General features: G+C 36.1%; 1 protein-coding gene across 2 annotated transcripts; it reads right to left on the bottom strand.

Annotated features, from left to right (window-relative positions):
- Positions 1 to 1,362: 1,362 nt before the first annotated feature.
- SPATA9 (spermatogenesis associated 9) lies at positions 1,363 to 27,234 on the bottom strand. 2 transcript variants are annotated; one of them, XM_019428834.2, is made up of 5 exons: positions 24,585 to 27,234; positions 24,281 to 24,369; positions 15,981 to 16,208; positions 6,659 to 6,754; positions 1,363 to 1,845 (listed from the first exon to the last, which is right to left on the bottom strand). In XM_019428834.2, the coding sequence occupies exons 1-5, from the start codon at positions 24,592 to 24,594 to the stop codon at positions 1,558 to 1,560; spliced, it is 711 nt and encodes a 236-aa protein (XP_019284379.1). In that variant the 5' UTR covers positions 24,595 to 27,234; the 3' UTR covers positions 1,363 to 1,557. The 2 variants fall into 2 exon arrangements, with proteins under 2 accessions (XP_019284379.1, XP_019284378.2); XM_019428833.2 differs by having other exon boundaries at positions 24,560 to 27,232.
- Positions 27,235 to 27,649: the final 415 nt, after the last annotated feature.

Genomic DNA, 27,649 nt, shown 5'->3' with positions numbered 1-27,649 from the left:
AAGTCGGACGCTCAACTGACTGAGCCACCCAGGCACCCCTACATTTCCTTTTCTGATGGAATATGGGTAACATGAAGTAATATAACACTTGTTACTCATTTCTCAGACTACTAAAAAGCCAGGGCTGGACTTTTTGTAAATATTGTTCATGGCAGTAGCTATTTACCAGGTACAGGAAATGTATGTACCATCACTGGATGGGTACATCTTCACCTGTTATATCAGGTGCTGATCCTCCAATGACCAGTCAGGTCTTAACATGTGTCCAGAATTTAAAACACATGAAAGAAACCTAAGTACCTTCTGCAGGCAAAACAGTGGCCCTCATTTGCAGGACCAGTTACAGAAGCATTCTCTCTCAGAAGCCAGTGGCAACAATGAGTAACATTAACTTGATTTCTGGTTCTAAATTTGTTCCTCTAAATCTGGAAATAAAAAATATCATATTCTATCCTTACATACAGAAATCTTCTGTAAGATTTCGAAACAATATTGTGTTTCATAAATTTATTATACGTGACTTACAACTCCTACAGATGACTTATAAAAGGATTGATAACAGGCAGTTTCAAACTATGCAGCCTGTATATATAAAAAAAAAAAATCCCCTTATTATCTCTGAAAAAGTAATGTAGCATTTTGATACAGAGTGTGTTTTCCCTCCAGATAAATACAGTTGATCCTTGAACAATGCAGGGGATGGGGGTACCATCCCCCTCACAGTCAAAATTCTACATAAACCTTTGGACTCCCCAAAACTTAACTACTAATAGTCTACTGTTAACCAGAAGCCTGACTGATTACATAAACAGTCAACTAACACACTCTTTGAATATTCTATGTATCATACACTGTATTCTTAAAGTAAGCTAGAGAAAATATTAAAATCATAAGGAAGAGAATATACATTTACAGTACTATAATGTATTTATTTAAAAAGATCTGCATATAAGTAGGTTTGCATAGTTAAAACCCATGTTCAAGGGGCAACTGTAATTGGAAAGATACTTTAAACAAATCAGTAATAAAAACATAAATGCATTATAAATATACCCATGTTATAAACCATAGCATAAAGTCTAACCCTCCAAAGGGTACACTTTCTTGTTCATTAAAAAATATCATATGGGGCACCTGGGTGGCTCAGTCGGTTAAGCATCTGACTCTTGATTTTGGTTCAGGTCATGATCTCACATCTCATAAGTTTGAGCCCTATGTCAGGCTCTGCGTTGACAGCATGCAGCCTGCTTGGGATTCTCTCCCTCTCTGCCCCTTATTCATGCATGTGCACGTGCTTGCTCGCTCTCTCTCTCTCTCTCTCTCTGAAAATATATAAATTAACTTTAAAATCATAGTCATACATATATTCTACATCAAGATTCATTTTATTTTCTCCACTATATAAGTACTTGAGAATGACATTTTAGTAGTTCTCTACCCCTTTTCTAAAGCAGAGCATTCAGTATATGAAAACTAGTTTCTTAGTTTTGTCAGTTGAAATGTGATTAGATAGATAGCTCTTAAGCTCCACTCAGTGATATTTATGTTCAGATTTGCTCATTCATTCATTTCAGTGCATTGGTCAAACACAGAATGTAAAACCTGGATCTTGTTACTCAACTTATTGGCAAGAAGTTTGGGGCAGTCCGAAATACTGTCTGGTTTCTCCGGTAATGACCTGTAAGGTTTTGCTTTGATTTCACCTTCATCAAACGTAGGTTCAGAAAGCACAGGCTCTGAAAAGGCTTTTCTAAGATTTTCACTCTCCTTTCTGTTTTGCCTTATGGATTCTTCTTCTTGGAAAATTTTCTTTACCTTCTCCAGCACAGCATTAACACAGACTGTCTAATAATAAAAAAATGTGTTGAAAAGTAAAGTTTCTTCTTAAGCTACTGAACTTTCCAGTAACAAATCCAATAAAATATTTAACATAAAGCCATTAATCTACTTAATTCTAATAAAGAAGCGCTTCCTTTCCTGGCACATGATAAACATCTAGAGATTGCTTCCTTGTTCTAAATATATTACATCATAAGCTAGAAAGAAAATTAAAGCCTGGTATACTTCAGTAAAGACAAGCTTTCCCTCTTTTCCCTTCAATTCATTAGTTGTCTTACATCTTTACTCCCTGATTTAATTAAGCTCTTTTATTCTCCTGAATTAAATGAAACATTTTCTGGGAGATGAAATTTGTCACCAAACATGTTAATATCTCAAAGTAGGTTTTTGTTTTTAATTTTTCCCCCTAGACTTTGCTTATACCTATGTGTACAATTGGAAGGGCATTAACATTTTAGAAAGAATTTAGTAACCCAGTGGAGCAATGATTTCTAAACAAACACACGATCCATTTTCCCTCCAAAAAAAAAAAAAAATGCCATTCAGTACTTTAAGAGTGTCAAAACAAAACACATAGAGAAATATAACTTTGAAAATCGAGAACCACTAAGAACTATATCCAGTAAACTTATTCTGTAAGTTTACTAATGAAGATGATGATGCCTAGTGTTTAAGACAAGTAACAAGAATAATGAAATCCACAAATATGAGAATACCTAACCAGCTTATTTTACCAAAGTGATGCCTAAAGCTGACATAACAGGCAATAAGCACTTTGAAGATTTTCCTAAAGAGGGTAACGGAGAAAAGATCAAGGGCCTTAGATTGACAAGTTTTTCCTGACCTCCTGCCTCCTCCTCTCTTGGCCTGCATCCCACTGATGCTTTCCTTCACTTTCCTGTAGTTAGTATGTAGTCACCTGACCCTGTTCTAGCCAAAAAATAAAATAAAATATGTCTGCTGGGGGAAGGTCAGGAGGGATTTTTGGAAGTTTTTCTCCTATATAAAAAGGAAGGCTCTTCATCTTTTCCTCCTAATTTGGACAATGATGTAGATAGGATGCCTGACCATGAGGTGACAAACCTAAGGATCAAAAACAACAAACAAGGTAGCAGAAGAGAAAAATGCAAAGGCCCTGGGTTCATGATGACATTGTAGATCCACTGTACAAACCTGGGAACCACCTAACTCTAGACTTCTAATTAACTGAGATATTTAAATGTCTTCATTGATGAAGGCCCTGGTAGCTATTTTTTGTTACATGCATACAAGTATATCCCAACCAAGACCTATAAAATTTTGAGGTCCGTCACTTTCAGCTGCAAACAGCTTCATTCATTTATCCCCATATGTGATCATTTTCTATGTATGCCATGCTGTGAAAGAAGATTAGGAAGCCCTGTCCTATTTGATGTATTTCTTCTTCCCTCACCTACAAAATTTTATCTGTGCCCATTATAACCACTTCTACCCCAGTCTCCAAAAATGAAGGGTCTTGATCAAGATCAGTATCTATGTTTCTTTTTAACCTATAGCCTACCTGTTCTCTATTAATAATCCCCTGCCTTTTCAGCCTCTCGTTCTTGACTGGCTCTTCCCCTGCAACTTAGAATGTGCTCCAGTATCTTCCATCTTAAAATTAAACATTAAAAACCCCTGGCACCCTGTTTCCCTCTTGATTGCTATATATGCTGCTTTTTCTTGATCAAACCAGAGTCTCTATTCATGGCTTCCATTGTACCATCTCCTCTTCACTCTGAAACCAGCTTATTCCTGTCCTTATCCTGTCGCATCACTGAAATAGTTCTCAAGATGGTTGGCTCCAACATCTTTTGTACTAGATCTAGACACTTTTCACAACTTTATTTTACTTGACTTTTTCTGTTTATATTTGACACCTAACTGCTCACAACTTCCTGAGTCTCTATTTCCTTGACACTTTTTCTCCTGATTCTCTTCCTACTTTTCTGATTATTCCTTTTTTGTCTCCTTCGCAGATTTGCTCTTAGCTCACCGTAAATGTTGCTATTTTTCACATTTCTTTTGACTTTCCACTTACAGACTTTTCACTTTTTCCACTGTGGTTCCATACACAGGGCATTAACTTCCAACATGCATGTTATTTGATTTCAAAATCATAACTCCAGCCCTGACCTCTCCTAGACGTTGGGTTGGCTACATGACCAATCATCAGGTCCCCCAAAATACTGTTTCTTTTACCTACTTAGAAAATTTGTAGCATGACAAGTCATGTGGGATGATTTCAAAAGCCTTTGAGAAATTAGAGTTTAATTTTGGTGTTAGTCTAATTTGTTTTAGTTTTACCATATCTATTTCATTCCACCCATTTTTTGCAGCATTTTTGCATTCTAGCTCAGTTGGATGTCATTTTTGCATGATTCACATTTAAGATATTGAACATTTCTCAAAAGTTTTAAATGCTTGTAAAATATTTATAAGTTCAGTTATTTTTAAAAAAACTATGAATATGTTTAAAAGTCCTTTTACTTTTTTTTTTCGATGATGTCTTGGCTCTTCTTGACCTTTTTCATTCCCCTCTAAATTTTAGAATAAAATAGTCAACTTACACACCTGCTGATATTTAAATTGGGACCACAATGAATCTATAGATTATGGGAAAAACTGAATCTTTAGTATTGTGTGTTTCAATCTGATAAAAAATATTAACAAAAATATATAAGATCTTGAACAACAAAAAAAACCCATAAGAATTATTGAGAAATTAAAGAAGACCTAAGCAAATAGAGGGATAGACCATGTACAAGGATTGAAGGGAGGACTTATTCTACTAGTTATCAAGACTTATAAAGCTCTTGTAAATAATACAATATTGAATCTAAGAATAGAAAAATAGATCAACTGAATAGAACAGAGAGTCTATAAACAGACCTGCATATATAAGGACACTTGATATATGACAAAAGAAGTATTCTGGGGCAATAGGAAAAGTACCCACCCCACCCAATAAATTGAGTTGGATCAGTTGGATACCCATGAAGGAAAAATTTGTTCCTTACCTGATACCAATTCCAGATGGATTATAAATCTGAAAGTGAAAGGTAAAATAACAAAGTTCCTAGAATATATCAGGAGGAATAGTTTCATGACTTTGGGTATAGGTCAAGATTCCCTAATTAAGACATAAAAAGCACTTAACATAAAGAAAAGATTAATACCTTGAACTACATTAAAATTAAAAACTTCTGTTTTAAAGACACTGCTAAAAGAGTGAAAAGGAAGTCATTGAATAAAAGAAATAACCAAAAGAGGGTTTATTCCTAGAATATATTTTTAAAGTACAAATCAATAATAAAAAGATAGAATAGAAAAATAGAAGACTTTAACAGAAATTCACAAAAGAGGATATCCAAATGTCCACTTAGTGCATAAAAATGAACTCAATCTCATTAACGATCAAGGAAATGCAAACTAAAGCCACAATGTGATAATACTACATATCCACAAGAATCGCTAAAATGGAAAAGACTGACAATACCGACTGTTTGGCAGTATCTGCTAGACATGAACATGTGCATATTCTGGTGGTCCAGTAATTTTACCAAAACATATGTACAAGAATATTCATAGAAACCATATTCACAATGGCCAAAACTACAAGTAATATAAAATATATAATAATAGTATATATTATGTAACATATTATAATTATATATTTATATTATTAATATATTTATGTAATATATAAATATAATGTTACGTTTATATAATATAAACTATATATTATAGTTATAATATATATTGTTATATATTATATTATAATGCTATGTAATATTAAATTCATATATTATATAAAATACATCATATTATATTATTATAATAATATTATATTTATATAATATTCAATTCAAACCACAAAATGGATAGTGGCACATATATTGAATACATATATGTTCTATGTATATACACACATATATATATATTTCAACAAATGGAATAATACACAGCAATGAAAATCAACAAACTACTACTATACACAATAAATCTCATAATGATAATGTTAAGCAAAAAAGGACAAATATAAAAGAATATATAGTATATTATTTCATTTATATACAATTTACAGAAAACTGTATTTAGTGTTAGAAGTCAAAATAATGGTTACTTTTATATAAGAGGCAAGGGATTTGTGAGGGGAACAAGAAAGAAGCTTCTAGAATGATGATTACATTTTGTTTCTCAACGTGTGTGTGGTAGGTAGATTAATAGCTTTTGTGAGAATTCATCAAGCTGTGTAGTTTTCTTTGTGTGTTATACTTTTTTTAAAAAAAAATTTAAAGGTAAGTATAAATGACAATGATTAAAACAAAATAACCCCTTATAATTTATAAAACCCTTTATACTTTTGTCACACTTTGTAATGAACACTTTTGAATTACAGTACTTGTAATTCAAAATACACTAATATTTGTATTCCCCATATCATGGACCTAATTGATGGAATGCTGAACTTTAGCCAACCATGGCACAATGGCTGAAACAAAACAACCATAGCTAAGTGAAAGTAAAACCAAAACATTTTGAACAAATCATAATAAACATTATAAAAATAATTTTAGTTATTTAAGCAAATTAGTTTTTGGTGAATTGACTTGGGTCAGAAATGGGCTGACTTTACCTCAGAAAAGTAATTTTATTTTAGAAGAGTAAATTTTTAATGTAAAATTGTGTAACAAGAGAATAGTACCTTGGTTTATGAATTTATAATATATATCTATATCTTTAACATACATGAAATAAGTATATTTACATCTAGATTGTAATAATTTTCTTAACTCACCAAATAAATTAGTGCTGCATATGAAGCATACATGATGCTAGTTAAAGCAGTCTTTGCTGGAAAAGAAATGATTTCGAACAAAGAACCCCTTCTGACCTGCAAAAACAGAAGAGTTTTCTTATTATAATAAAAGTTTTCAATGTTACAATGTTAAATTTTACCATGTTATTGTAAAATGAGAATTTCAATATTTCTTTCCAAAAAAAGTTATCTACTGGATCTATCTGGATTTTTTTCACATTCTGAAAATATTTTGGTTTATTTTTCTCTGTTTTTTTTTTTTTTTTTTTTTTTACAAAAAGGTACTTTCTTTTGCTATGACAGATCTATAAAAACCTTTGAAAGATCTATAAAAAACCTTGCATTTCCAAAATCTAAATTACTTTAACTTTTTTACATTTAACAAGTGTGCTCACTAGAGGGTGCCACTGTGCATGTTGTTAGAAAAACAGTCTTTTCTTTGTTCAAATTCATGTAATCATCCTTTACTAAATTATTCACCTCTTCATTAAGCAAGCAGCAATCGAAATACTAAGGATTTCCTGCAGATTAATGACCTGCTAGGAAATGTTAATCATGAGACTGCTGAAGGCCAGCATTAACCTTAGATGAACATTAAGCTTCAGGGAATGCTCTGTGCTCACATCCAGCATGCATTTTGAAACAGAGAAGGTTTACACCAATAACGAATTTGTCTCTCAGATGTTTCTAGCTTCAGGTGGTAGCTGTCCCTGCCTCAAACATAACAGAATATATTTAGTTTAAGGGAACTGTACTCTCTTCTAGGTCACCTCTGCTGCCTTGAGTAGGATATGAAATGAGGACATTAGGAAAAACATTCCTTTCCCATTCAGCAGTGTAGTGGCAGTTAGCCATGCTCCTCTGAGGTAAGTGCCAAGACACTCAGTGGCTTCAATAACTCCCAAAGGTACAGGCTGTAGCTAATAAAATCGTGTAAATACACAGTAAAAATGCATACAAACTAGAAAGAACAGCATGTATGTGTATGTTATTTAAAACATTGAAAAACTGGAACAATTGATAGCAGGACGGTTAGGTAAAATAAGGTGTATCCACTTAATGGCATATTATAGCCTTTTAAAAGGTGCTTCTGAAGGATGCGTAATACCACTTTGTTGAACAAACATTTGTATGGCACTGTGTTCTATCTAAGTGCTTGTAGTATCTTCAGTATTCGCTTACTGCTACCACTGCGGAATGAAGAACAAAATTGCCCATCACAATTTACCTTCCTCTCTCCCTTAAGTGATTTATGGAATGCTGACGCCAAGAACACGCTCTAGCCTACTAGTTGAGAGATGGAGGTGGGGGTGGTGGGGAGGAGTTCCTTCTCCTTCCTTGTTTTCCAGGCCCGTACTAACTCCTAAATACAGAGACAGGTAGGGGGAGTTTTAGCCCACACTCCGTAAGTCAGTCTGGAAAACTTCCCAGAGTTCCTGGCTTCTGGAAAGAGTTTCCAGGAAACAAAGCAGCTGCTGCTCTTTCCCTCTTGCTAGAAGAATCAAATTGATAGTGTGCCTTTGAATCCCACCATTAGGCTACAGGGAGACAAACATACAAGTAGAGAGCTGATGTTAGGAAAGAAAACAGATACGCTCCAACAAAATGCCTCCTGGCAGAGTAAAAGATTCATGAGTACAGTGGGGGGTCCATATTCAATAATTCGCAGGCCATATACAATAAAAGTAAAAGTGGCATCTGCATGCATGAGAAATTACCATTTCTATTTTTTTCCAGATTTTTGTCCTTCACCTAAAGTAACTAAAACTGATTACTTTTCAAAGTTTCAAAATAGATTCTATATCTGATATACGTTATGCTTCTGAATGATGAATCTGTATATTGCTTAAGAGTTAGTTTTTCATCATTTTAATGCTTTTGATAAATACTTGCTATTCCCGTAACAAATCATTCCTGTGGAAAATACATTTCCTCCAAAATTTATGTGGCTACTGGCAGGTAGCCATTTTTCAATTTTATGATCCACTTCCAATACATGTTTTTCATATATAAACCATGCTGTTTCCTTTTTGGCTTGTTCTAAGCAGGAATAGCGTATGATAAAACAAATAAACAGGAGTCCTTTCTATATCAAAGGTTTTATTTAGATTCCCTCAGCCATTTAAAAAAATTTATCCTAACTTATTATATTAGTTTTATTTGCAAATTTGAAAGCATCTTGATATCAGTATTAAGGCCATATATTTGTTTGAACTTTTAATATTAATGTTAATATGAGTGTGTAAGATATTTGGATATATAAGATATGTGGATAGGTTATATGGTCATACTAACATATCAGATACATGGATATTTCAACAGTAAAACATTTCGATGTTTAATGAAATTTTGCCACATAACTTTGCCTCATCTCATTAAAGGAGTATCTGTGATTATCTTATTTTCAGTCATACTGAGATAAATCACAAAAAAACAAACAGTAAATAGTTTAGAAAATAATAAAGATCCACTTAGATGACCTGAAGGATAAAGAATCACCAGGCCCAACTTAGTTTATGTTGCTCAAAACCACCTTGAAGAAGGACATCCAGGGGGTAATGGGGGGAAACTTGAACCCCATGATTCACAGGTTAAGTGTTGCAAGAAGCACTGACTGGTTAATAGGTCCAGAAAAAAAGTTTGGAAAAGCTACATGACCATGTCTTTGCTTGAGTAAAACACAGTATTCATGAGCACGGGGAAGGCTCCTAGCAGTGCACAGTAAAAAAAGCTATTTGACTTTGTTTACCCAGTATTAATATCCTCTGTAACATTGTTTTTGAATAAGATCTTACTCACATAGTCCTATTAAAGCTCAAATGTCCCAACTTCTGGAGAAGTATGTCTTCAAGATTCTAAGTAGTCTACTTTCTAGGAATTGTCCTTTCTCTTCAGGTCTTGAATTATACCACCCAAGACTACCCCATAGGCCCACTGAAGACCTGTAGAGATTCTTGATATTTTTGAGGTTCACACATATTTCTTACACAAAATATGTGAAGTTTGAATTTAACCCCCAAACTGAAGTCTACCTTGAAGGGTTGGGGATGAGGAAAAGACTATACTTAGAAAAGTGTCTGATCTTCATTCTGAAAAAGGGAACACAAGTTCACTTGGATCCACATATATCACAGGCATTTTAGATGCCGCGGGTTTTCTTCCCCTTTGCCCGTATCTTGCCTACACCACTTCACAGTGCCTACACTTCATCTCTTAATGCCACTATAAGGAAGATTCTATCATAGGAAGAGCTCCTGGTCCTGTGGCCCTGCACTGCCCTGCCAAAGTCAACAACTATGTCTGGGAGCTGACGTGTCTTGGCTGGTTATTGAAGCTGATTATCTAGGTCACTGCAGCCTAAAGCAGCTGCAAGTTTTACTCATCCAGACAGTTTACAAGGCTAAGCAGATGCACCATTCCATAAGTACTGATGCTAGGGATGTTGAAAACTACCAAGAAATATCTAACCAGAGTTTTCCATTCCAGAGGCCCTTTTAGGACTAGCAGATATCTTGCTATAATCTCAACCCTGCATAACCTGGAAGGATTTGAGGAGCAACTTGACTCAACACCCCACCCATAAAGACAGGTGCAAAGGAAGTCTCTTTCAACAAGATGGCCAGCTGGAGAAGGCAGACTCGAACTATGTGCTCATGTTACAAAAGCCATGGGGATCTCTTCAGGTCATTTGCATCAATTGGGTCTTTGGATAGTTCATATTGGGCTCAATATCTTTGAATATGTTAACATATATAAGACTTACTCTAGGTCTGAGCACAGAACCAGAAAGTCAAGGGAGCTCCTGTAACAACATTCATGCTCTAATTATCTTGAGGAGACTATTACTGTATGCTTCATCCCAGACCACATCAGAAGGCTAAAATACTATCCTAGTCATAGTCAGTGTCCTAATGAAAAAATGCTTCTCTATTATGTGTTCTTGAAGGAGTAATCTGACTGGCATTCCCAGCTACATAATATCCAACAAGAGTATTGGTAGAACCATTTAAGGTGCTCTATGTACAAAAATATCTTTCTATCATTAATTATCCTCAGATCAGTGACAAAACAGAGCATATAAAGAGGATCTTTAACACACACTTTCAGATTATCTAGTCTGCTTATCTTCCTACATAAAATGATGTCCTCCATGCATCAACAAGCATATCCCCTTGCATAGCAATTCCAGATTTCACTCCTTTTACTTCTCTGCACACCAGGAAGTTCTACCTTGACACAGGCAGCCTGGCAATCCTTGAAGGAATTCATGCTGGAATCCACTCTGGGTAAGCTAAACTCTGTCACTATGGAAAGACAACCAAGCAATGTATATACCAGGGCTGGTGTAACTCACTCGTACTATGCCACTTATCTCTCTGGTACACTGACACCATGGATATACTCCATTCACAGACCAATCCATTGACCTCCATCACACTTCTTGCGTTACTCTGTTGTTACTTTCACTCTCTAGGCCATTGTCTTCACTATTCATACTTCTATTCCCTCCTCACTGAGACTTTTATATTTGAGATATGTTGTTTTCTTGCTTGTTACAACTTAATTTCCTCTCAGCGGCAATTCTGATTCTCCACCCTAACTAATACATATTATTGAAGTATAGCTTATTCCTCATTCCTAACCCTCGAGGACCCTGGAATCTCTGACCGAAGGCTGTTCCCACTTGTCTCACTCTTGCTATGTGGAACTTCTTACCTTTCCTAAATAAGTCATGTTCTCTCTCACCTTAGCATCTTACTATATGATGTTCACTTCTGGGAATAATTCTCTTCTGGGAATAATAGTTCTTCACTTGGTTAATATCTCCTCCCTCAAGATCTGGTATTATCTTCTCGAAAGCCTGCACCAACTACTCTTTGGAATTACATGCTCCTTGTTGCCGCTTCCAGAGTACACTTTGCACTCTCTGATTATGCACTTACTACACTCCACTGACACTGCTTATTTGCCTATCATCCCCACAGTCCACACAGGGAAAAGGCAAGACATCTATGAATCCTAGTATCTAAACTAGTGATCTTACATGTCGATTTTCAATAAATATGTGTTGAATAAATGGAAAAAGTAGAATAATAATTCACTTACTTCCAGAAAGAAATTTAACAGTCTTCTATTAAAACTCATAAAAAAGATACTAAGCAAAGCTGAAGGATATCTGCTTCTAGTAGTACGGCAGACTGAGCTAATGTGGAACTCCCCCCCCTTCCCCCACATACCTAGAAATATTATATAAAATCAAACTCCAAAATGTAATACAAGACTGCGTTTGGAAAAAAAAAAAAAAAAGAAAAAGAAAGGAAAAAAATAAGGAAGGAAGGGAGGAAGGGAGGGGAAGAAAGAAAGAAAGAAAGAAAGAAAGAAAGAAAGAAAGAAAGACAGACTGATTGATTTCTGGAGTGCCTGGGTGGCTCAGTTGGTTTAGCATCTGACTTGATTTTGGTTCGAGTCATGATCTCATGCTTCATGGGATGGAGCCCCGCATCAGGCTCTGTGCTGGTGGTGCAGAGCCTGCTAGGGATTCTCTCTCCCTCTCTCTCTCTCTGCCCCTCCCCCTCATGTTCTTTCTCTCTCTCTCTCTCTCTCTCTCTCTCTCTCTCTCTCTCTCAAAGAAATAAACATTTTTTTTTTTAAAGAAAGATTCCCTGTGCTAGGAACGAAAAGGTGGAGCGGTAAGTGTGTGAGTATATTGCCCAGGAGGTATGAAAAAGAGGTAAGTGAAAGGAAAACATGAGGAAGGTAAATAGACATAAAGAATAAAATGAAAATGTCCAAGGTATATTGAATAGATATTCCAGAATAAGAGATTAGAGAAAATGAGAAAGAGGCAATATTTGAACAAACAATAGCTAAGAATTTTCTAGAATTGAAGAAATTATCCTCAGATTCAAGAATCACTATGATTCACAAGGGAAAAGCATTTTGACAACAGCTAATACAATTGAAGATGTGCATCCCTCATAACCCAGTAATGCCTCTTCTAGATGTACCCTTGGAGAGTATCTTACACACATGGAAAAGGAGCCATTTACAAAAGTGTTCATTGAAATACTGTTTGTAATAAAAACAGTTGTGGAATACCACAAACAAAATAAAATAATAAACCATAGCTACTCATATCAGAAATGTTGAGTACAGGTGCCTAAATGGCTCAGTTATTTCAGTGTTTGGCTCTTGATTTTGGTTCAGGTCATGATCTCATGGTTCGTGAGATTGAGCCCTCTGCTGTCAGCACAGAGCCTGCTTGGTATTCTCTCTCTCCCTCTCTCTGCCCCTCCCCCACTCGCTCACATGCACGCTCTCTCTCTCTCTCTCAAAATAAACGTTTGAAAAAAATGTTGAGTGAAAAAAGAAAGTTACAGAAGGATGAGTATAGTATATCATTTATATAAATTTTAAATATATGAAGAATAATAGATGTGTACAAATGTAGCGAAAATATGAAAGTATGCATAGAAATGCTCACATCAACTTCAGGATAATGATTTCCTTTGGTAGAGAAAAAAATGGGGAATGGATTGGGACATAGTTAATTATATTTCTTTTTATAGAGGAGATATCTGAAGGTAACATTGCAAAATATTACTACCAATTTAAATTTGGATAGGACTTCTGATAAACTACCTTTTATATGTTTTGAAATATTTTATGAGTAAGAATTTTAAAAATTAAAGCTATATTCTAAGACAATTAGAACAAGAGCAAAGGAGAAGAAATTTCATAGGTGTTGATTTTGAAATGATGTCAAAGAGACTGTCACAGTCAGCATATGGACCTTGGACAGGTCATTTACTCCATCATCCTGCTTCTCTCACTTCTTGGAATAAGTTATCACAACTAAGCTCTAAATTTACCTGTGAAATTCAGTGTCGGGGAAAAAAGGCAAATGTGTGATGTTTCTTAGTTCTTATGACTAGATAAAAGGAAACACAAATTCAACTAGAAAGATAGATTATTTTCCTGCCATTGAATCTTCATGAGTATTGGGAGACAATTCTTCCATGGATGTCTCTCATTCCTGTACAGATTGGACTTTCTGAACAAAGCACATGTTTGATAGGAAACAGTTTTTGAAGCTAGAGAAAATATGTTACTCTGGAGAGATTTAGAAGTGTACTTCCCAAGAGCCTTCAACTTCCCCCTCTGGAGACATTTGCTTCTCTCCCTAAACCTCTCTGTCTTTCTCTCCCTTCCCACCCCTCCTCCCAAGGCTGAGCAGATACACCAACATCCTTTTTTTTTTTTTAAGTTTATTTATTTATTTTGAGAGAGAGAGAGAAAGTGCAAGCATGGGAGGGGCAGAGAGAGAGGGAGAGACAGAGAATCCCAAGCAGCCTCTGCATGGGGCTCAAACCCACCAACTGTGATATCACAACCCCAAAACCAAGATTTGGGCGCCTAATTGACTGAGCCACTCAGGTGCCCCACCAACACTCCTATAAAAGCTGAGTCTCCTAATTTCAGGCTCCTCTCCTGTGATGCAACTCACTATATGCATAGGTATCATGTGGCTCTCATCACATTGTCCTGAGGGAACTGAGGGGGTATGGGAATGACACAAGACATTGCTCTGGCTGCTGCTTTTGCAGTAGATAATAAACAATCTCTGTCCCTGATTCAAGGGAGTCTTGTGTGTCTGTCAGTCGGTCAGTGTGTGCGTGTGTGTGTGTGTGTGTGTGTGTGTGTGTGTGTGTGTATACCTGTGGCAGGCTAATTTGTTAGTTTCAAAAGAGTGTAAAATCACAGATTCTTCTTCAGTTCTAACTTACCAAAGAGGAGCAAAAAGAAAGATTAAATAACATAATGGATAGTGTCTTTAAATGTGATTTCATAATAAATACAGAAATATTCTTCAAAGAACACTTCTTATGTCAATTATACAGCTCAGCGACATTTCTTTCTGACAACCTAAAGATACAGGAATACTTAGAGAATCCAGTAGTTAACAAACACAAAGCATTTTTTACTTTCTCAAACATCAGGTATTATAAGGGAGCTTTTTATAATGGCTATCTCAAGCAATTCATAATTGAACTATCCAGTTATTTCTGAAAATGTTAAAATCTTTGATTAAAGAGAGATTCCTATGTAATGGATATTGTGTTGCTTCTAGCAATCCATCATCCATTTGCTCGCTCATCTTTTCAAAAGAGCCCAAATTTTGTTTGATGATTCATCCTTTCCCCCATTCTCTGGTCATGTGATCTGGATGGAGCTCCAACCTCCACTGCAGAGAAAAAATAGGCAATCAAGTCCTAGGCCAGTCAGTGCATCCCATTTCCCTGGTTTAGAGGTAAGCCCACCTCCAAGAGTGAAACTCAGGACTTGTCCAGGAATGCTGGGTCAAGGACTTTCATTCTTTGCTGCTCTAATTGAACCTGGAAGGATGGGAGTCCTGGGAAAGCTGCAAATCGCCTTGTAGCCATGAAGGGAAAAGTCAGTCTGGGAATGGAGTCTACACAGAGGAAGCAGAGCCAGGAGATGGGGGAAAAGAGAAAAACAGGACCCTGAAGGCATCATTTGAGCACCTATATATATCCTGAAGCCTCATCTACTCTAGATTGTTCAACTATGTAAACTAATACATCTTTCTGGCTTAACTCCGTTTGAGTGAGAGTTTTTCTCCTTTCAACAACAGAGTCAAAATGACCCACTCTGGGGTTTAGGTACCAGACTTGCAGGATTCCAGATCTTTTGTAGCAGACATTTAGAATGCTTTGAATAATGCCCAGATGGAAAAACCCAGAGTTCTACACCATAAAGTTTAGAAAAAAGGAAACTGGTCCTGAAAAAGTTTTAAGAGCTGCTGTCCTTAACGAAATATAACAGACCCTCAACAAAACCATGTAGAACATGTAATTTGAAATATATTTGGATGTTGATGGGTCTATCAAAATGAGTTTATAGTTGAATGTACTCAAATATGTTAAGTCAAACAAAGACTTTCTTGGAAACATTGCAAGGTTATGAGGAAAAAGGAACAAAATTATTTTTAAGGCTTGTTATACGATTAGTTTTAGGTTTGCTATAAGTGGTAATTTGTATGCTAATATTTAGGTTGAACCATTTGAAATTTACAGTTTCATATATTTCAGTCACATAACATTACTTCCTCTTTCAGATTTACTTTAACCAGAATATATATGCCATATTGGAAAAAGGCCAAACCATTCATTTCTTATCCAAATATTCATGTTTTACATGTAGGACAACCAAATGTGCTACATTTTCATTTTTCAGATCTTGCAATTTCATATCTTGTGCACATGCAGTATTGACTCACCTGCATGTTACATACGGGATGCTTTTGTGCATTAAGCTCCCTCAGCAAACGATGCGATATGTCCCTTAATTCTAAAAGTCTACAAGCAAGTTGAGGCTGCAGAAGTTTGGCCACTGATTTGGAAGATCTGGATATGCTGCTTAATCCTTGAATTAATGTTCCTCGGTTGATCTTCGCTAGAGCAACAGCCATTCTGATTTTGGATGGGTTTCGCATGGGTTCTCTTTTCTGGAAAATAAGCCTCTGAAAAGTGACTGATGTGTGATTCTCCAGCGGATCATTAAAATCTACTTCAGGCCGAGACCAAGTACCGCGTAACAGTACATTATGCATGGTCCTATGCATACACTCAGTGTCCGATAATTACATCCCACCCCATGTACCTAAATCTTTGAATAAATGTATGATTTTTGCCTTAGCATAAATATCTAGAATTTAAGTTACTAGCCAAAAGATCTAAATTTTTCATTTTTCTCTCTGCATTTATTTATTTTTGCATTGATTTTTTTAAGGGCACTTTCAAAAGCAAACAGTTCTTATTCAAATATTATTCAGTGTTTGAATAATTCAAACAATAATTCTTATCCAAAACTGTTACAAATATTTCTCTAGTTTACTTTAAAATCTTAAGTGATAATGCATACATACATAATGCATTGTGCAATGTAAGAAAATAAAATATCCTATATACTAATAAACGAGCTTAAGGAACTTTTACTTGTAAAAACTTAAAAACTTCCATGAACATTCTGACAGAAGAAAATTGTGGCATTAGCAAAACATATGACATGTAGATTTTTCCCTGCTGGACCAGAAGGTGAACCACAGAGAAATTACTTACAATGCGGTTAGACTGCATTCCAGGCAACAGGCAAGTATAGTTGCCATTACTCCTTTAAGTAATTTTATGGGCTATTCTGGCTTTTTTGTATGTGACTTAGGGGAAACTAATGGTTCATAACACAAATAAGGAAATTTGAACCTCTATTTATTGAGTCTAAATATATAAACACAAAACATCTTTTACACGGATTTTTTTTTTTTTTTTTTTTTTTTTTTGGTCTACAATGAGCAACATGCATTTGTTGAAGAGCTAAAGTACTATGTATCATTTTTATGCATCAACTTTTGTGCATCAACTTTAAATGCATCAACTTTTATACTGAAGAAATAATTTTATTATTGCTGTTTTTGTCATTAAAGTTGAATACTCCTTTTACTGTTGAGCATTCGTCATTGGAGATAACCAAAAGCTGTTCTAGCCTGTCAATGGGGATGTATTTCTGCAGATCTGGTGTCTTATTGTGGTTTAATCTGTTAACTTTACTGGGGTGCCTGGGTGGCTCAGTCAGTTGGGCATCTGACTTTGGCTCAGGTCATGATCTCAAGGTTCATGGGTATGAGCCCCACATTGGGCTCTGTGCCAGCTTGGAACCTGCTTCAGATTGTCTTTCCTTCCCTGTCTGTCCCTTCCCCTCTCTGTCTGTCCCTAACTCGTGCTCTCTCTCTCAAAAATAAACATTAAAAAACTTTTTTAAAATCTGTTAACTTTACTGAAAAAGTCCCATTAGCCTACCTTCTGTCTCAACCCTTCTAGTCAATACTAACAGTCCAGAAAACAATCTAAGTTGCGGGCTGCTAGAATTGCTGCAATTCCAAGCCAATTTAGGGTAGAGAAACCCTTAAAAGGAATTAGGTGGTGGGTAAAATAAGCAAAATCACACACAGGTGCTATCACTTGATATTATAGCTAGGTTTTGAGCACACCAGGGAGAGAAACCACAATTATCTGCCATAGCCAAAGCTCTTGCACATACAGATTCAATTTCTCTTGCGATCTTATGCTTTGCTTCGTTGATTCTTCTTCCCGACTCCTCCTTAAGTTGGAGCAGCTAGAATGTCTAGTTTTACTTCTGATTACAGTTTACTGTGTTTTCTCTCATAATTTGTAATCATAAAGTGAGGCATAATGCCAGGGCAAACAGCAGTGGGACATGCACACTATACTGAAATTTCATCTAATAGTCATTCAGTGTATTAAGGACTCTAATTTTTGCAGATGCAAGACATTAACATTATGGAGCTTCCCTCTCTGTACTTTGTGCCTTTACAAAGTCTTGGTGATCTGTACTTGTTGGCCTGGATTCACTGGCTTTATTCGGATATTTCTGTTAACTAATCTTGATTCATTCCCCCAAACACTATACTAGATTGATCTGTTCAAACTTCTCCTCTTTTATAACATTGCCTTTCTAAATATTTTCCTCTGTAGAGAAATAAGTCTATTTGTAATTGATAAACTGTTAATCAAAATTCTCCTGTAGGATCATATCATTTGAATTTGAATATCATTATAAATACAGCATTTATGATAAACGGTATTTTAAAAAAATTCAAGTGTACATTACAATAATTCTTTAGTGCCCTTTGCATATTTCTCCTTTCAGTATTGTCATAAATTCAGAGCTTTTTCCAACAGACTCAACCAGTTCCTAATTAATATCATCTTTGTTTCCCTTTAATGCTGAAATAGTTACAATTTGATGACTTTGCTTCCCTTCATGATTTTTACATTGCTTTCCTTTTTCAAAACTTTCAGTTACCTCTGAAAGAAATATTACCTCCAGCAATAAAATGTTTCTGACCCCTTTATTTTCCCCTGACACAAAGCATACAATCAACTTGTTCCCAAGAAGACCATTAATGCTTTTAAGAATAGTATTAGAAACCACAGGGTGCCTGGGTGGCTCAGTCAGATAAGCATCTGACTTCAGCTCAGGTCATGATTTCACGTGGGTTCACGTGGGTTCACATGGGTTTACGTGGGTTCGTGAGTTCACGCCCCGCCTCAGGCTCTGTGCTGAAAGCTCAGAGCCTGGAGCCTGCTTGGGATTCTATGCCTCCCTCTCTCTCTGTCCCTCCCCCTTGCACTCGATCTCCCTCTGCCTCTCAAAAATAAATAAACATTAAAAAAATAGTATTAGAAAGCAAATCTGGGTACTGGGGTGGATATAAAGTGGGGTTTTTGTGACTCTGAGAATAGGAAGGTAACAACAGAGGCTACTTACAGTCCTTTAGACGCAGAGTAAGATGTTCCTCTTTTAAAAAAAGCAAAAAAACAAAAAAACAAAAAAACTCACTGGGGCACCTGGGTGGCTTAGTTGGTTAAGCATTGGAGTCTTGATTTTGGCTTACATCATGATCTCACAGTTCATGAGACTGAGCTCTACATTTGGCTCTGTGCTGACAGCGCTGCGAAGCCTGCTTAAGATTCTCTCTCTCTCTCTCTCTCTCTCTCTCTCTCTCTCTTTTTTGCTCTTTGCCCCTCCCCCTCAAGATAAATAAATAAACATTTAAAAAAATACCAGTTTATGGTAATGATTCCAATTCAGTCTTCAGTGAATTTTTATTTTTTTAACGTTTTTTATTCATTTTTGAGAGACAGAGACAGAGCACAAACTAGGGAGGAGCAGAGAGAGAGGGAGATAGAGAACCTGAGGCAGGCTTCAGGTTCTGAGCTGTCAGCACAGAGCCCGATGTGGGACTCGAACCCATGAACCGCGAGATCATGACCTGAGTCGAAGTCAGATGCTTAACCAACTGAGCCACCCAGGTACCCATTCAGTGAATTGTTGAAAAAGGCTCCAGTAAAATATTTTAAAATAAAAAGTTTTTGTCCTTTTGTTGAGCTACCAGCTTTTCCTTTTGTCTACTATCTATGCTATGTATTTTCCTCCCAAACTATGTGTGTAAATGTAAATGTTGACCTCAAATTAAGAAGTGCTCATTTCTTTTCCCTGGGTTGTTTTGTTTTGTTTGACTCCTGGCCTAAGCATCCTGGAATTGGTTGCAAAGTGTGCAAGTTTAGATGATTCTTATTGTCATTATCATCACCAGAGTACATTACCAAATGTATGAAAAGAAATTCCAACTCCCCTCACCACCATCACCAGGCAATGTTCATTTATCACTAGAAACCTAGCATCAGTTAATCAGACTGTTGTGAGAATCCTGCTCCAGATTTCACTATTTGACCTCCATTCTTTGAATGTATGCTGCTTTCCCTTTTTCTTTTCTTTTTGTTTTCTAGAGCCATGCCCATTTCTCTAACATCAGCAGTTTTCACGCTGAACTCCGATTTCCATTACATCAGCTTTTTACTACTCCACATCCAAAAAACCAGCCTGTCAGCAAGTCTCATTCAATTCTTTCTCTGAATAGTCCTAGAATTTGACCACTTCTCACTATGCCCTCTGCCAGCACTCAGTCCATTCTATTTATACCACCTCTTCTCCAGAGTAGTCAAGGAGCCTCTTCAGTGGTCTCTCTCCTTCTCTCCTTGTCTGTTGCCATTCTACTCCTCAACACCTCAGCCAGAGAGATACAAGTAAAACTTAGATCCTATCTTGCTTTTCTTTTCAGCTGCTTCAGTGCCTTCCTAGTATGCTCAGTGTAAAAGCCGAATTACAAATGCTACAAAGGTTGCCATATTTTTACCTCTCTACCCTCATTGTCTTTTTCTCTCCTTTCCTCCTCACTAGTTGTTGAGCTGGTTAGGTATACTCCCACCTCAGGGACTTTGCATTAGCTATGCCATTTGATTCTTCAAAGGTACCAAGGTCTGCTCCCTGGCTTCCCTCAAGTCTTTCTTAAGAATCACTTTCTCAGGGCATCTCAGGGTGGCTCAGTTGGTTGAGTGTCTGGCTCTGGATTTTTGGCCCAAGTCACGATCACAGAGTCATGAGACTGACCCCTGCATCAGGCTCTGTGCTGAGTGTGGAGTGTGCTTGAGATTCTCTCTCTTTCTCTGCTCCTCCCCCCGATCATGCTCTCTCTCTCAATTAAAAAAAAAAGAAGTAAAAAAAAAAAAAAAAGGAATCATTTTCTCACTAAGACCCTCTCGGTCACCCTAACTTAACAGTCAGTTGTTTTCCCTTTTCTACCCCTATTTCATATTTCTACTACATTTATTCTTCTTCTTATACATACCATTAACATAAATAAACTTGTTTCTTGTTTTTCTACCTGACTAGGATGTAAGTTCTATGACAGCAGTGTTTTATATCCATTTGGATCACTGATCTTTCCCCAGTACCTAGAATAGTGTCTGACACAAAATAGAGTGCTCTAAATATTTGTTGAAATGAATGAATGAATGAAGACTATCTGAAAATAGATTAATAGAGAGAAATAAATATACCAAATATTAAATTAGAAATCACCTTGAAAGTTTTCAGTGTACAATGTGCTCTGTAACTTTCACAATTATGACAGTGCCATAACAACTCACCAAAAACAAAAATACAACTTAATTATAGAACACTTTAGTTACACTCCTATTCTCATCATATTTAGAAATATCAACACCATTAAAAATGATTTCCAGACATTATAGGTGCAGCCCCAAGAGTTTTGTCCCACATGTTCAAAAAAAAAAAAAAAAAAAAAGCCAAGAGAATTCAGAAAAGTACATCAACAGCTATAAAAATCCAAAATTTAAGTGGATTCTAATATGTTCTATTTACTACTCCCAATTTTATAGTATAAGGCTAAATGCAAGATAATTACAGAATAAAACACATAATCACCTTTAATAATTAAAACCACAAAAATTGACCCTATTTACCACAAAAGATTTCTGTCATTCAAGTAAAAGTTCATCTGAATTAAAACTTTTAGTTCCCTAATTGTAGAATACAGTTTTCACTTGTTCAAATGTAAAAGTTTAATATTTTTAAATCCTCATGAAGAAATCAGTTTCAATTGGCAAGTGTAAACCTTTAAAACTTACTTCTTGCTAAAGGAAGTGGATATTGAAGGTACTGGGATATGGGTTCTACTGAAGAACACATGACTTCAGAAGCCATGACCTCAAGCCAAGAGCCTAAAATTAAATTTTCTCAGCCCCAGGAAGAAAATTTCCTTCAAATCATTAGTCATGAAGAACTATTTAATAACCATTATTCTCGGTATGTCCCTCTATACAAATCCCACCAGACATTTTGTTTGTTTGTTTCAGGCCAACAAGGTGGCCTTTTCCTAAATAAATAAATGCATAAAATTTTTAAAAAGAGAGATTTTAAAAACTAATCATGAAATCTAGAAACTCAATTTAATTTAATCATGAAATCCAACTCAATTAACTAAAGCCCCCTAAGTATTATTAAAACCACTCCTTTAAGCATGTTTGGGAACTATGGATCATTCCCAAAAAAATAAAATTTGCAGCATTTACAATCTGACCTTTTAAAAATAATTTCGTTATCCAAGCATTAGCATTGTGTTCTGAATAATTTATTGTTGAAGTACAAGTAACTTCCATCTGTACAGTATCCCCTAACAACTTGGGTTTCTTGCCAATCTCAGCAACACATTCTTCATAGTAAACTGGTGGGAAAAGTACAATGTAAGTGTTTTGAAAATGAGAAATAAAGTAACTATGCTTATATTCTTCTCTGAAAGAGGTAAAGTTCTCATAAATAAATGACTTTAGTGACTTGGAAATAGGAACTCAGAGTTCTTTCTTTGGGATCAGAGTATCAATCTATTTCACTATTAAACCAAATTTATGGCTCAAGTGATAATGAGGTAAGTCAGAGGGTAGGAAGAGATGAAGGGAGTTGTGAAGAAAGCTGCAACTTCTTTCATTCTTTAGTGTTGGCAATGGTGAGAGAATCACAATGTGGAAGCAGCAAGAGGGGTTTCCAGACCAGTCTCTGGCTTCCTAGGATTCACCTTGAGGCTTCCTCAGGAATCATTGCCACTAGTGTGCTAGCCTTAATCATTTTACATTCTAGACCAAGCATGGTCACCTGCCCATTTCCTACCGTAATATTCCAGAGCATACTCAAGAAAAATGTCCAAAAAGATTTGTCTAAAAAGATTTTATACTAAAACTAGGGGAGTGTAAAAGGGGGAAACAACTAGACGCCAAGTCTAAGATACAGATTTATAGAGTCTGGTTTGCTGTCTGGTGGACCACCATCTGGGTGCCATCTTCCCACTATGTATCCAGATACCTGCACTTCACCATCATCCCTCCCCAAAGTCTACACCCAAAACCCATACCATTGGTTCCGATTTACTTGATATTCTGGGAACATGTTATGCTGTTTCATACTTTTTGACCTAAGTGACACTGCTTCCTCTGTTCCTATCCACTTACCCTACCCCTTTTTTCACTTTGAAAATTTATAATCATTCTTTGAGACCAATTTGAGCATCCTTCTTCCATAAATCCTTCTCTGACCATTCAGAATGGTAGAGCCATTCATTCCTCAAAGATAAATTTACCTCTTACCATGTTCCAAAGACAATTACTTGTTTACAGTTCCAATTGACTCCACTAGATTAAGCTCATTGACTGAAAGAATCCTGTTTTTATCTCTGTATTCCCTGTCCCCAGTCCCAGCCAATAGGAAAGTATTTAGTAAATGTCTGATGCCTGGTGGTCTGGATGAATGGTTAAAAGTGGTTCTAAGATCCCTCCTTTGGAATGAAATATATAGACTTTGGGATTACTATGTTACTCAGAGAGTTTTTTTGGGTATATTTCCAGGTTTTGGCTATAATCCTTATGTTTGACATTGCCCAAACTCTGATATCTGGATAAGGAGGTTATTACTGTACTGTGTAACTTTACAACATATTCTATTCTAACTGTGGTCTAGATGACTAAAATACACTTATCCATTAAGAGCTGTGTACTTTGAAGTAAATTATGTTACAAGATATTACTTTTTCCTGATCAGATATCTTTTCAACCTATCCACTCTCCAACTCCCAATATTTTATCTGTTGCAAATTCTTTTGGGAACAGAGGTTATACAAAACATATGCACATATGCTTTGTTTAAATTGGTATCACTATTTTCTTTCCACATTAAAACATATACCCATACCATATTTATGTTTCTATTACTATAATTCATATCAGTTTTTTCACTGACTTAATTGCCATAGATTTTAGTTAAAATATATCTAGATATGTTTCTGATTTTATATTAAGCAAATCTTAAGCAAATGTAGCAAACTACATGCATTGCAATTGTGGCTATAAAAAGGTTCCAGATTTCCAGTCTGGAGATAGATTTATGTATCTATCTCACTTCCTTGTCCACCATTTCTCTGCTTTCCATAGACTTACACAATAAGATTTGAAATTTGTTTTTCTGAGACAAAATTAATTTTTTCCTAAGCAACAGGCACTGATCTCAAAATCAAGCATTAAATAATTGGTATGATATTAAAAATTCAATATACTTTTTGTAATCCTTTTCAAAGTTATGAAATCACATTACCTGATCAGACCGTGATAATCTTAGGATGGTAGGGAATTCGTCTTTAAACTCATCTAGAAGGTCCATGATTATTTTCTGGATCCCCTCGACTAAGACAAAAAGAAATTGGGGTGGGGGTGGAGAAAGCTTAACTAAAAACATTCCCTAAGCACAATTCAAAAGAACATGGGACACTGGGTCCACTTTGTAAGTGACTGGGAAAGCAAGTAAACCCTAGGGAACTTTATTCCCAGTTGTTTCCCACACCCATTATCCCCTTTACAATGAGATTGCATATACTTCTTCCAGAAAAGTTCTTCAACACCTGCCCACATATCCACCCAACCGGTTTGATTGGCATGACAAGTTCTTGCTTGGGTTCCTAGTGCTTGGCAAGTTTGCAGGCCACGGCCACACTTGTCCTACTCTGTCATTTGTGAGGGATGAGGGCACCCTTCCACTCAGGAAAGCAGGCAAGGACAGAACCTACAGCTAGTTCATTGCCAGAATTCTCTGTTACTGCACAATGGGCCTCTGAGAACTTGTTACAGAATCTTCTGAAATCACGCTGGCACTGAGAAGAGGAAGAATGTGTTTGAAGACACATTGAAGGGGAGGAGAAAGGAAAATGAAAAATAAACTGTACTAAGGAGTTCTGCATTATACGTTGAATTTTGACCCAATTTCTATAATGATACCTCAGTTAATGGATCATCTGAAACAAAGCTCCCTTTGAAAAGAGTTGGCATATGCTTTAAAAGAAATGTTTCACATACGATGCCAAGTGGAAAAGAAACACCAGCAGTTAATTCAGAAATACTTCTGAACAGGTTGTTTTTCCTTCACTCAAATAAATATCACTAAGTAAAAGACAGGCAAAATTATAAAATATATCGTTTGTCTTCTTTAAAATACCAAGCTATTTTTTTCTTCTTCATCTTTTTCCCTCCTAGTCCTCTCCCACTTCATTATTTTCCATTTATCAAGTCTAGGAAGAATTTCATGTCATGTGTGCTTGATTACCTAGTTACTATTTTAGTGTGGATGAATTTAGAGTCGATTAACATAAATCCCATTTAAAATTTTTTTCATGTTTATTTATTTTTGAGAGAGAGAGCATGCAAACAGGAGAGGGATAGGGAGAGGGAGACAGAGAATCCAAAGCAGTCTCTGCACTGTCAGCACAAAGCCCAACACAGGGCTCGAATCCACCAACTTTGAGATGATGAGCTGAGCCAAAGTCGGACGCTCAATCGACTGAGCCACCCAGGCGCCACAAATCCCATTTTAATTTAAAGCCTTTATATTAAATTGTAGCTAGACCATTGTCCTCAGCAAGCATAAATCTGTGGGTGCTAGGGGTCTGCTCATAGGAACTGTCTAGGAAATGTTCATCAGAGGATTCTTTTCTTACGTAAAGCCTGCCAGATCCCTGGTTTCGATTTGTCCTTAGTCCTCATCTGAGAACACTCTTCACGACACGCAACCATTTCTCTTAATCTTAGCAGAACATGTTTCCCTCCGTCCTGACCCTTATGTTTAAGATAATTATGCCATTAATATTTAGAAACTGCAATCCATTGCCAGAAAGAAAATCTTATTAGACGATGAACACACAGACTGAAAGTCTGTAAGATAATGTAAACCTTTATTTGTCCTATTAAGTTATACGCCTATCAGAATTTACCCCAGGGAACAGCTGGCAGTACCTTCGTTCTCTGGTCTTCTTCCCTGTTCTCTTCTCCACGCTCCTTGGCCCCCTAATTTCTTTTCATCCATCTGCCTACCTCTTGATGTCCTAGCTTCCAATTAGTTTCAGCCAGTTTTTGTTTTCTCTTTTTATCTTTTCTCACCCTTCTAGGCATCCTATGAAATTTGAAATTAACAAATCTATAAGAAAAGCAGTTCTCATGCTAAAAGGCATAACCGGACTCTATGTGTTATGCTAACAAAGTTCTTTGCTTTCTACTGAGTCTCTTCTTGGAAGAGGAATGATGAAAAAAAGACAGGGGATAATGAGATTTAAGAAAATCGCAACTTGTCACACTTACTTTGTTTGTGACCATGTATGATAATATTTTGGGTTTTGCTTAATTACCATTTTTACCTATATCTTTATGTATCATGTTATTTCAGGTAATAATGTTAGACAAAATAAATTATGTTAATGGTTATGTTCTTTAACTACTATATTCTTTTTTTTTTTTTATAGCTCACAATAGAGTGCTCCATACTTATAAAAATTAATTAGGAAACAGTTGCAAATACCTCCAAATAGTATTTACATAAGCTCTGCAAAATTATTTGTATTTAAAAGGCTTTAATACAGGAAAAAAGAGAATCTTTGATTTGCACAAAGCTTAGAAGAAAATGAATGTTTTACACACTGTAAGTGAAGGCAGTATCAGCTTAGAAAATGAAGAGTTTTGGGGTTCAGTCAGACCCAGATTTGAATTCCAACTTTATCACCTACATACTGGGCTGTGTAAACTTGGGCAAATTATGTTTTCTAAACCTAAATTTTGTCTTTAAAAAGTTGGCAGTACTTATTTGATGGACCAATTATGTTCAATAAATGGCAGCTGTTGTCAAATCTACACTAGCTATTTTGCTTTTGGAAAATTTGCAAAATTTGGGTGAAAGTCAATACTAAGTTTGCCTTGTTCACATGGGTTTCAGCCTGTTTTCATTTCTCACACAACTGGCTGGAACCATCCTAAGTAGATTCTTCCCTCAAACCTTCTTTGAACTCAAATGATACAGAGCTACTCACCTGATTTCAAGTATTACCTATCAAGTCTTTTGAATGACTTCTTTCAGAATCATCCTTGGCCCAGTCAGGGATTTGGACTGGAAGCCATCTCTTTTTGGTGCCAGCCTCACAGGTGGATGAGTTCTGTTGGTGCCAGTGCTATATTCCTCCAGTTCACAGCATGCTTTGAGACTACGTACATCTCAGACTATGTATTAAATGCTTAGTAATGTCAAAATAATTTTAAAAATCATTATCTGAAGGAAGGATACTGACACTTACTGAAGGCCAAATAAGTACTAGTAACTGTTGTTAAAGAATAAACTGAGGGACATTAAAAAGTTTAAGTTTATTTAGACAAAAATCTATTCGTATCAGGTATCACCAAACCAGAAGTGATTAGGCATCACTAAACCAGAAGTGATTAGGAGCTCTCCACAGACAGTAGGTAGGGCCAAAACTTTCATAGGGAAGACGTGGAAACAAAGCAAGGAACTTATTTTGACTGTATATAGCTTAAGCGCATGCATTATTTAGGAAAGCCTAGTTGGCTGTTTGTGATTTGTTGCCTTAGATTTAAACTGCATAATCTTGAGGCATTTACAGGTTTAGGCATCGGAGGCACCTCAATCTAATGG

This window comes from Panthera pardus, unplaced genomic scaffold (assembly GCF_024362965.1).
Source record: "Panthera pardus isolate Hobbes unplaced genomic scaffold, ASM2436296v1 HiC_scaffold_2, whole genome shotgun sequence".
Lineage (NCBI taxonomy): Eukaryota > Metazoa > Chordata > Mammalia > Carnivora > Felidae > Panthera > Panthera pardus.
Note: the sequence above shows the minus strand (reverse complement) of the source record. Positions and strands in the feature narration are given on the sequence as shown.

Bases quoted from the DNA above. Each gene is read 5' to 3' on its own strand.
- SPATA9 (XM_019428833.2), bottom strand. From the start codon at position 24,620: ATGCCAATCAAACCGGTTGGGTGGATATGTGGGCAGGTGTTGAAGAAC. The intron at 24,370-24,559 runs GTATATGCAATC...TTTTTGTCTTAG, and splicing joins GAAGAACTTTTCTGGAAGAA to TCGAGGGGATCCAGAAAATA. The intron at 16,209-24,280 runs GTAATGTGATTT...CTTATTTTCCAG, and splicing joins GATTATCACGGTCTGATCAG to AAAAGAGAACCCATGCGAAA.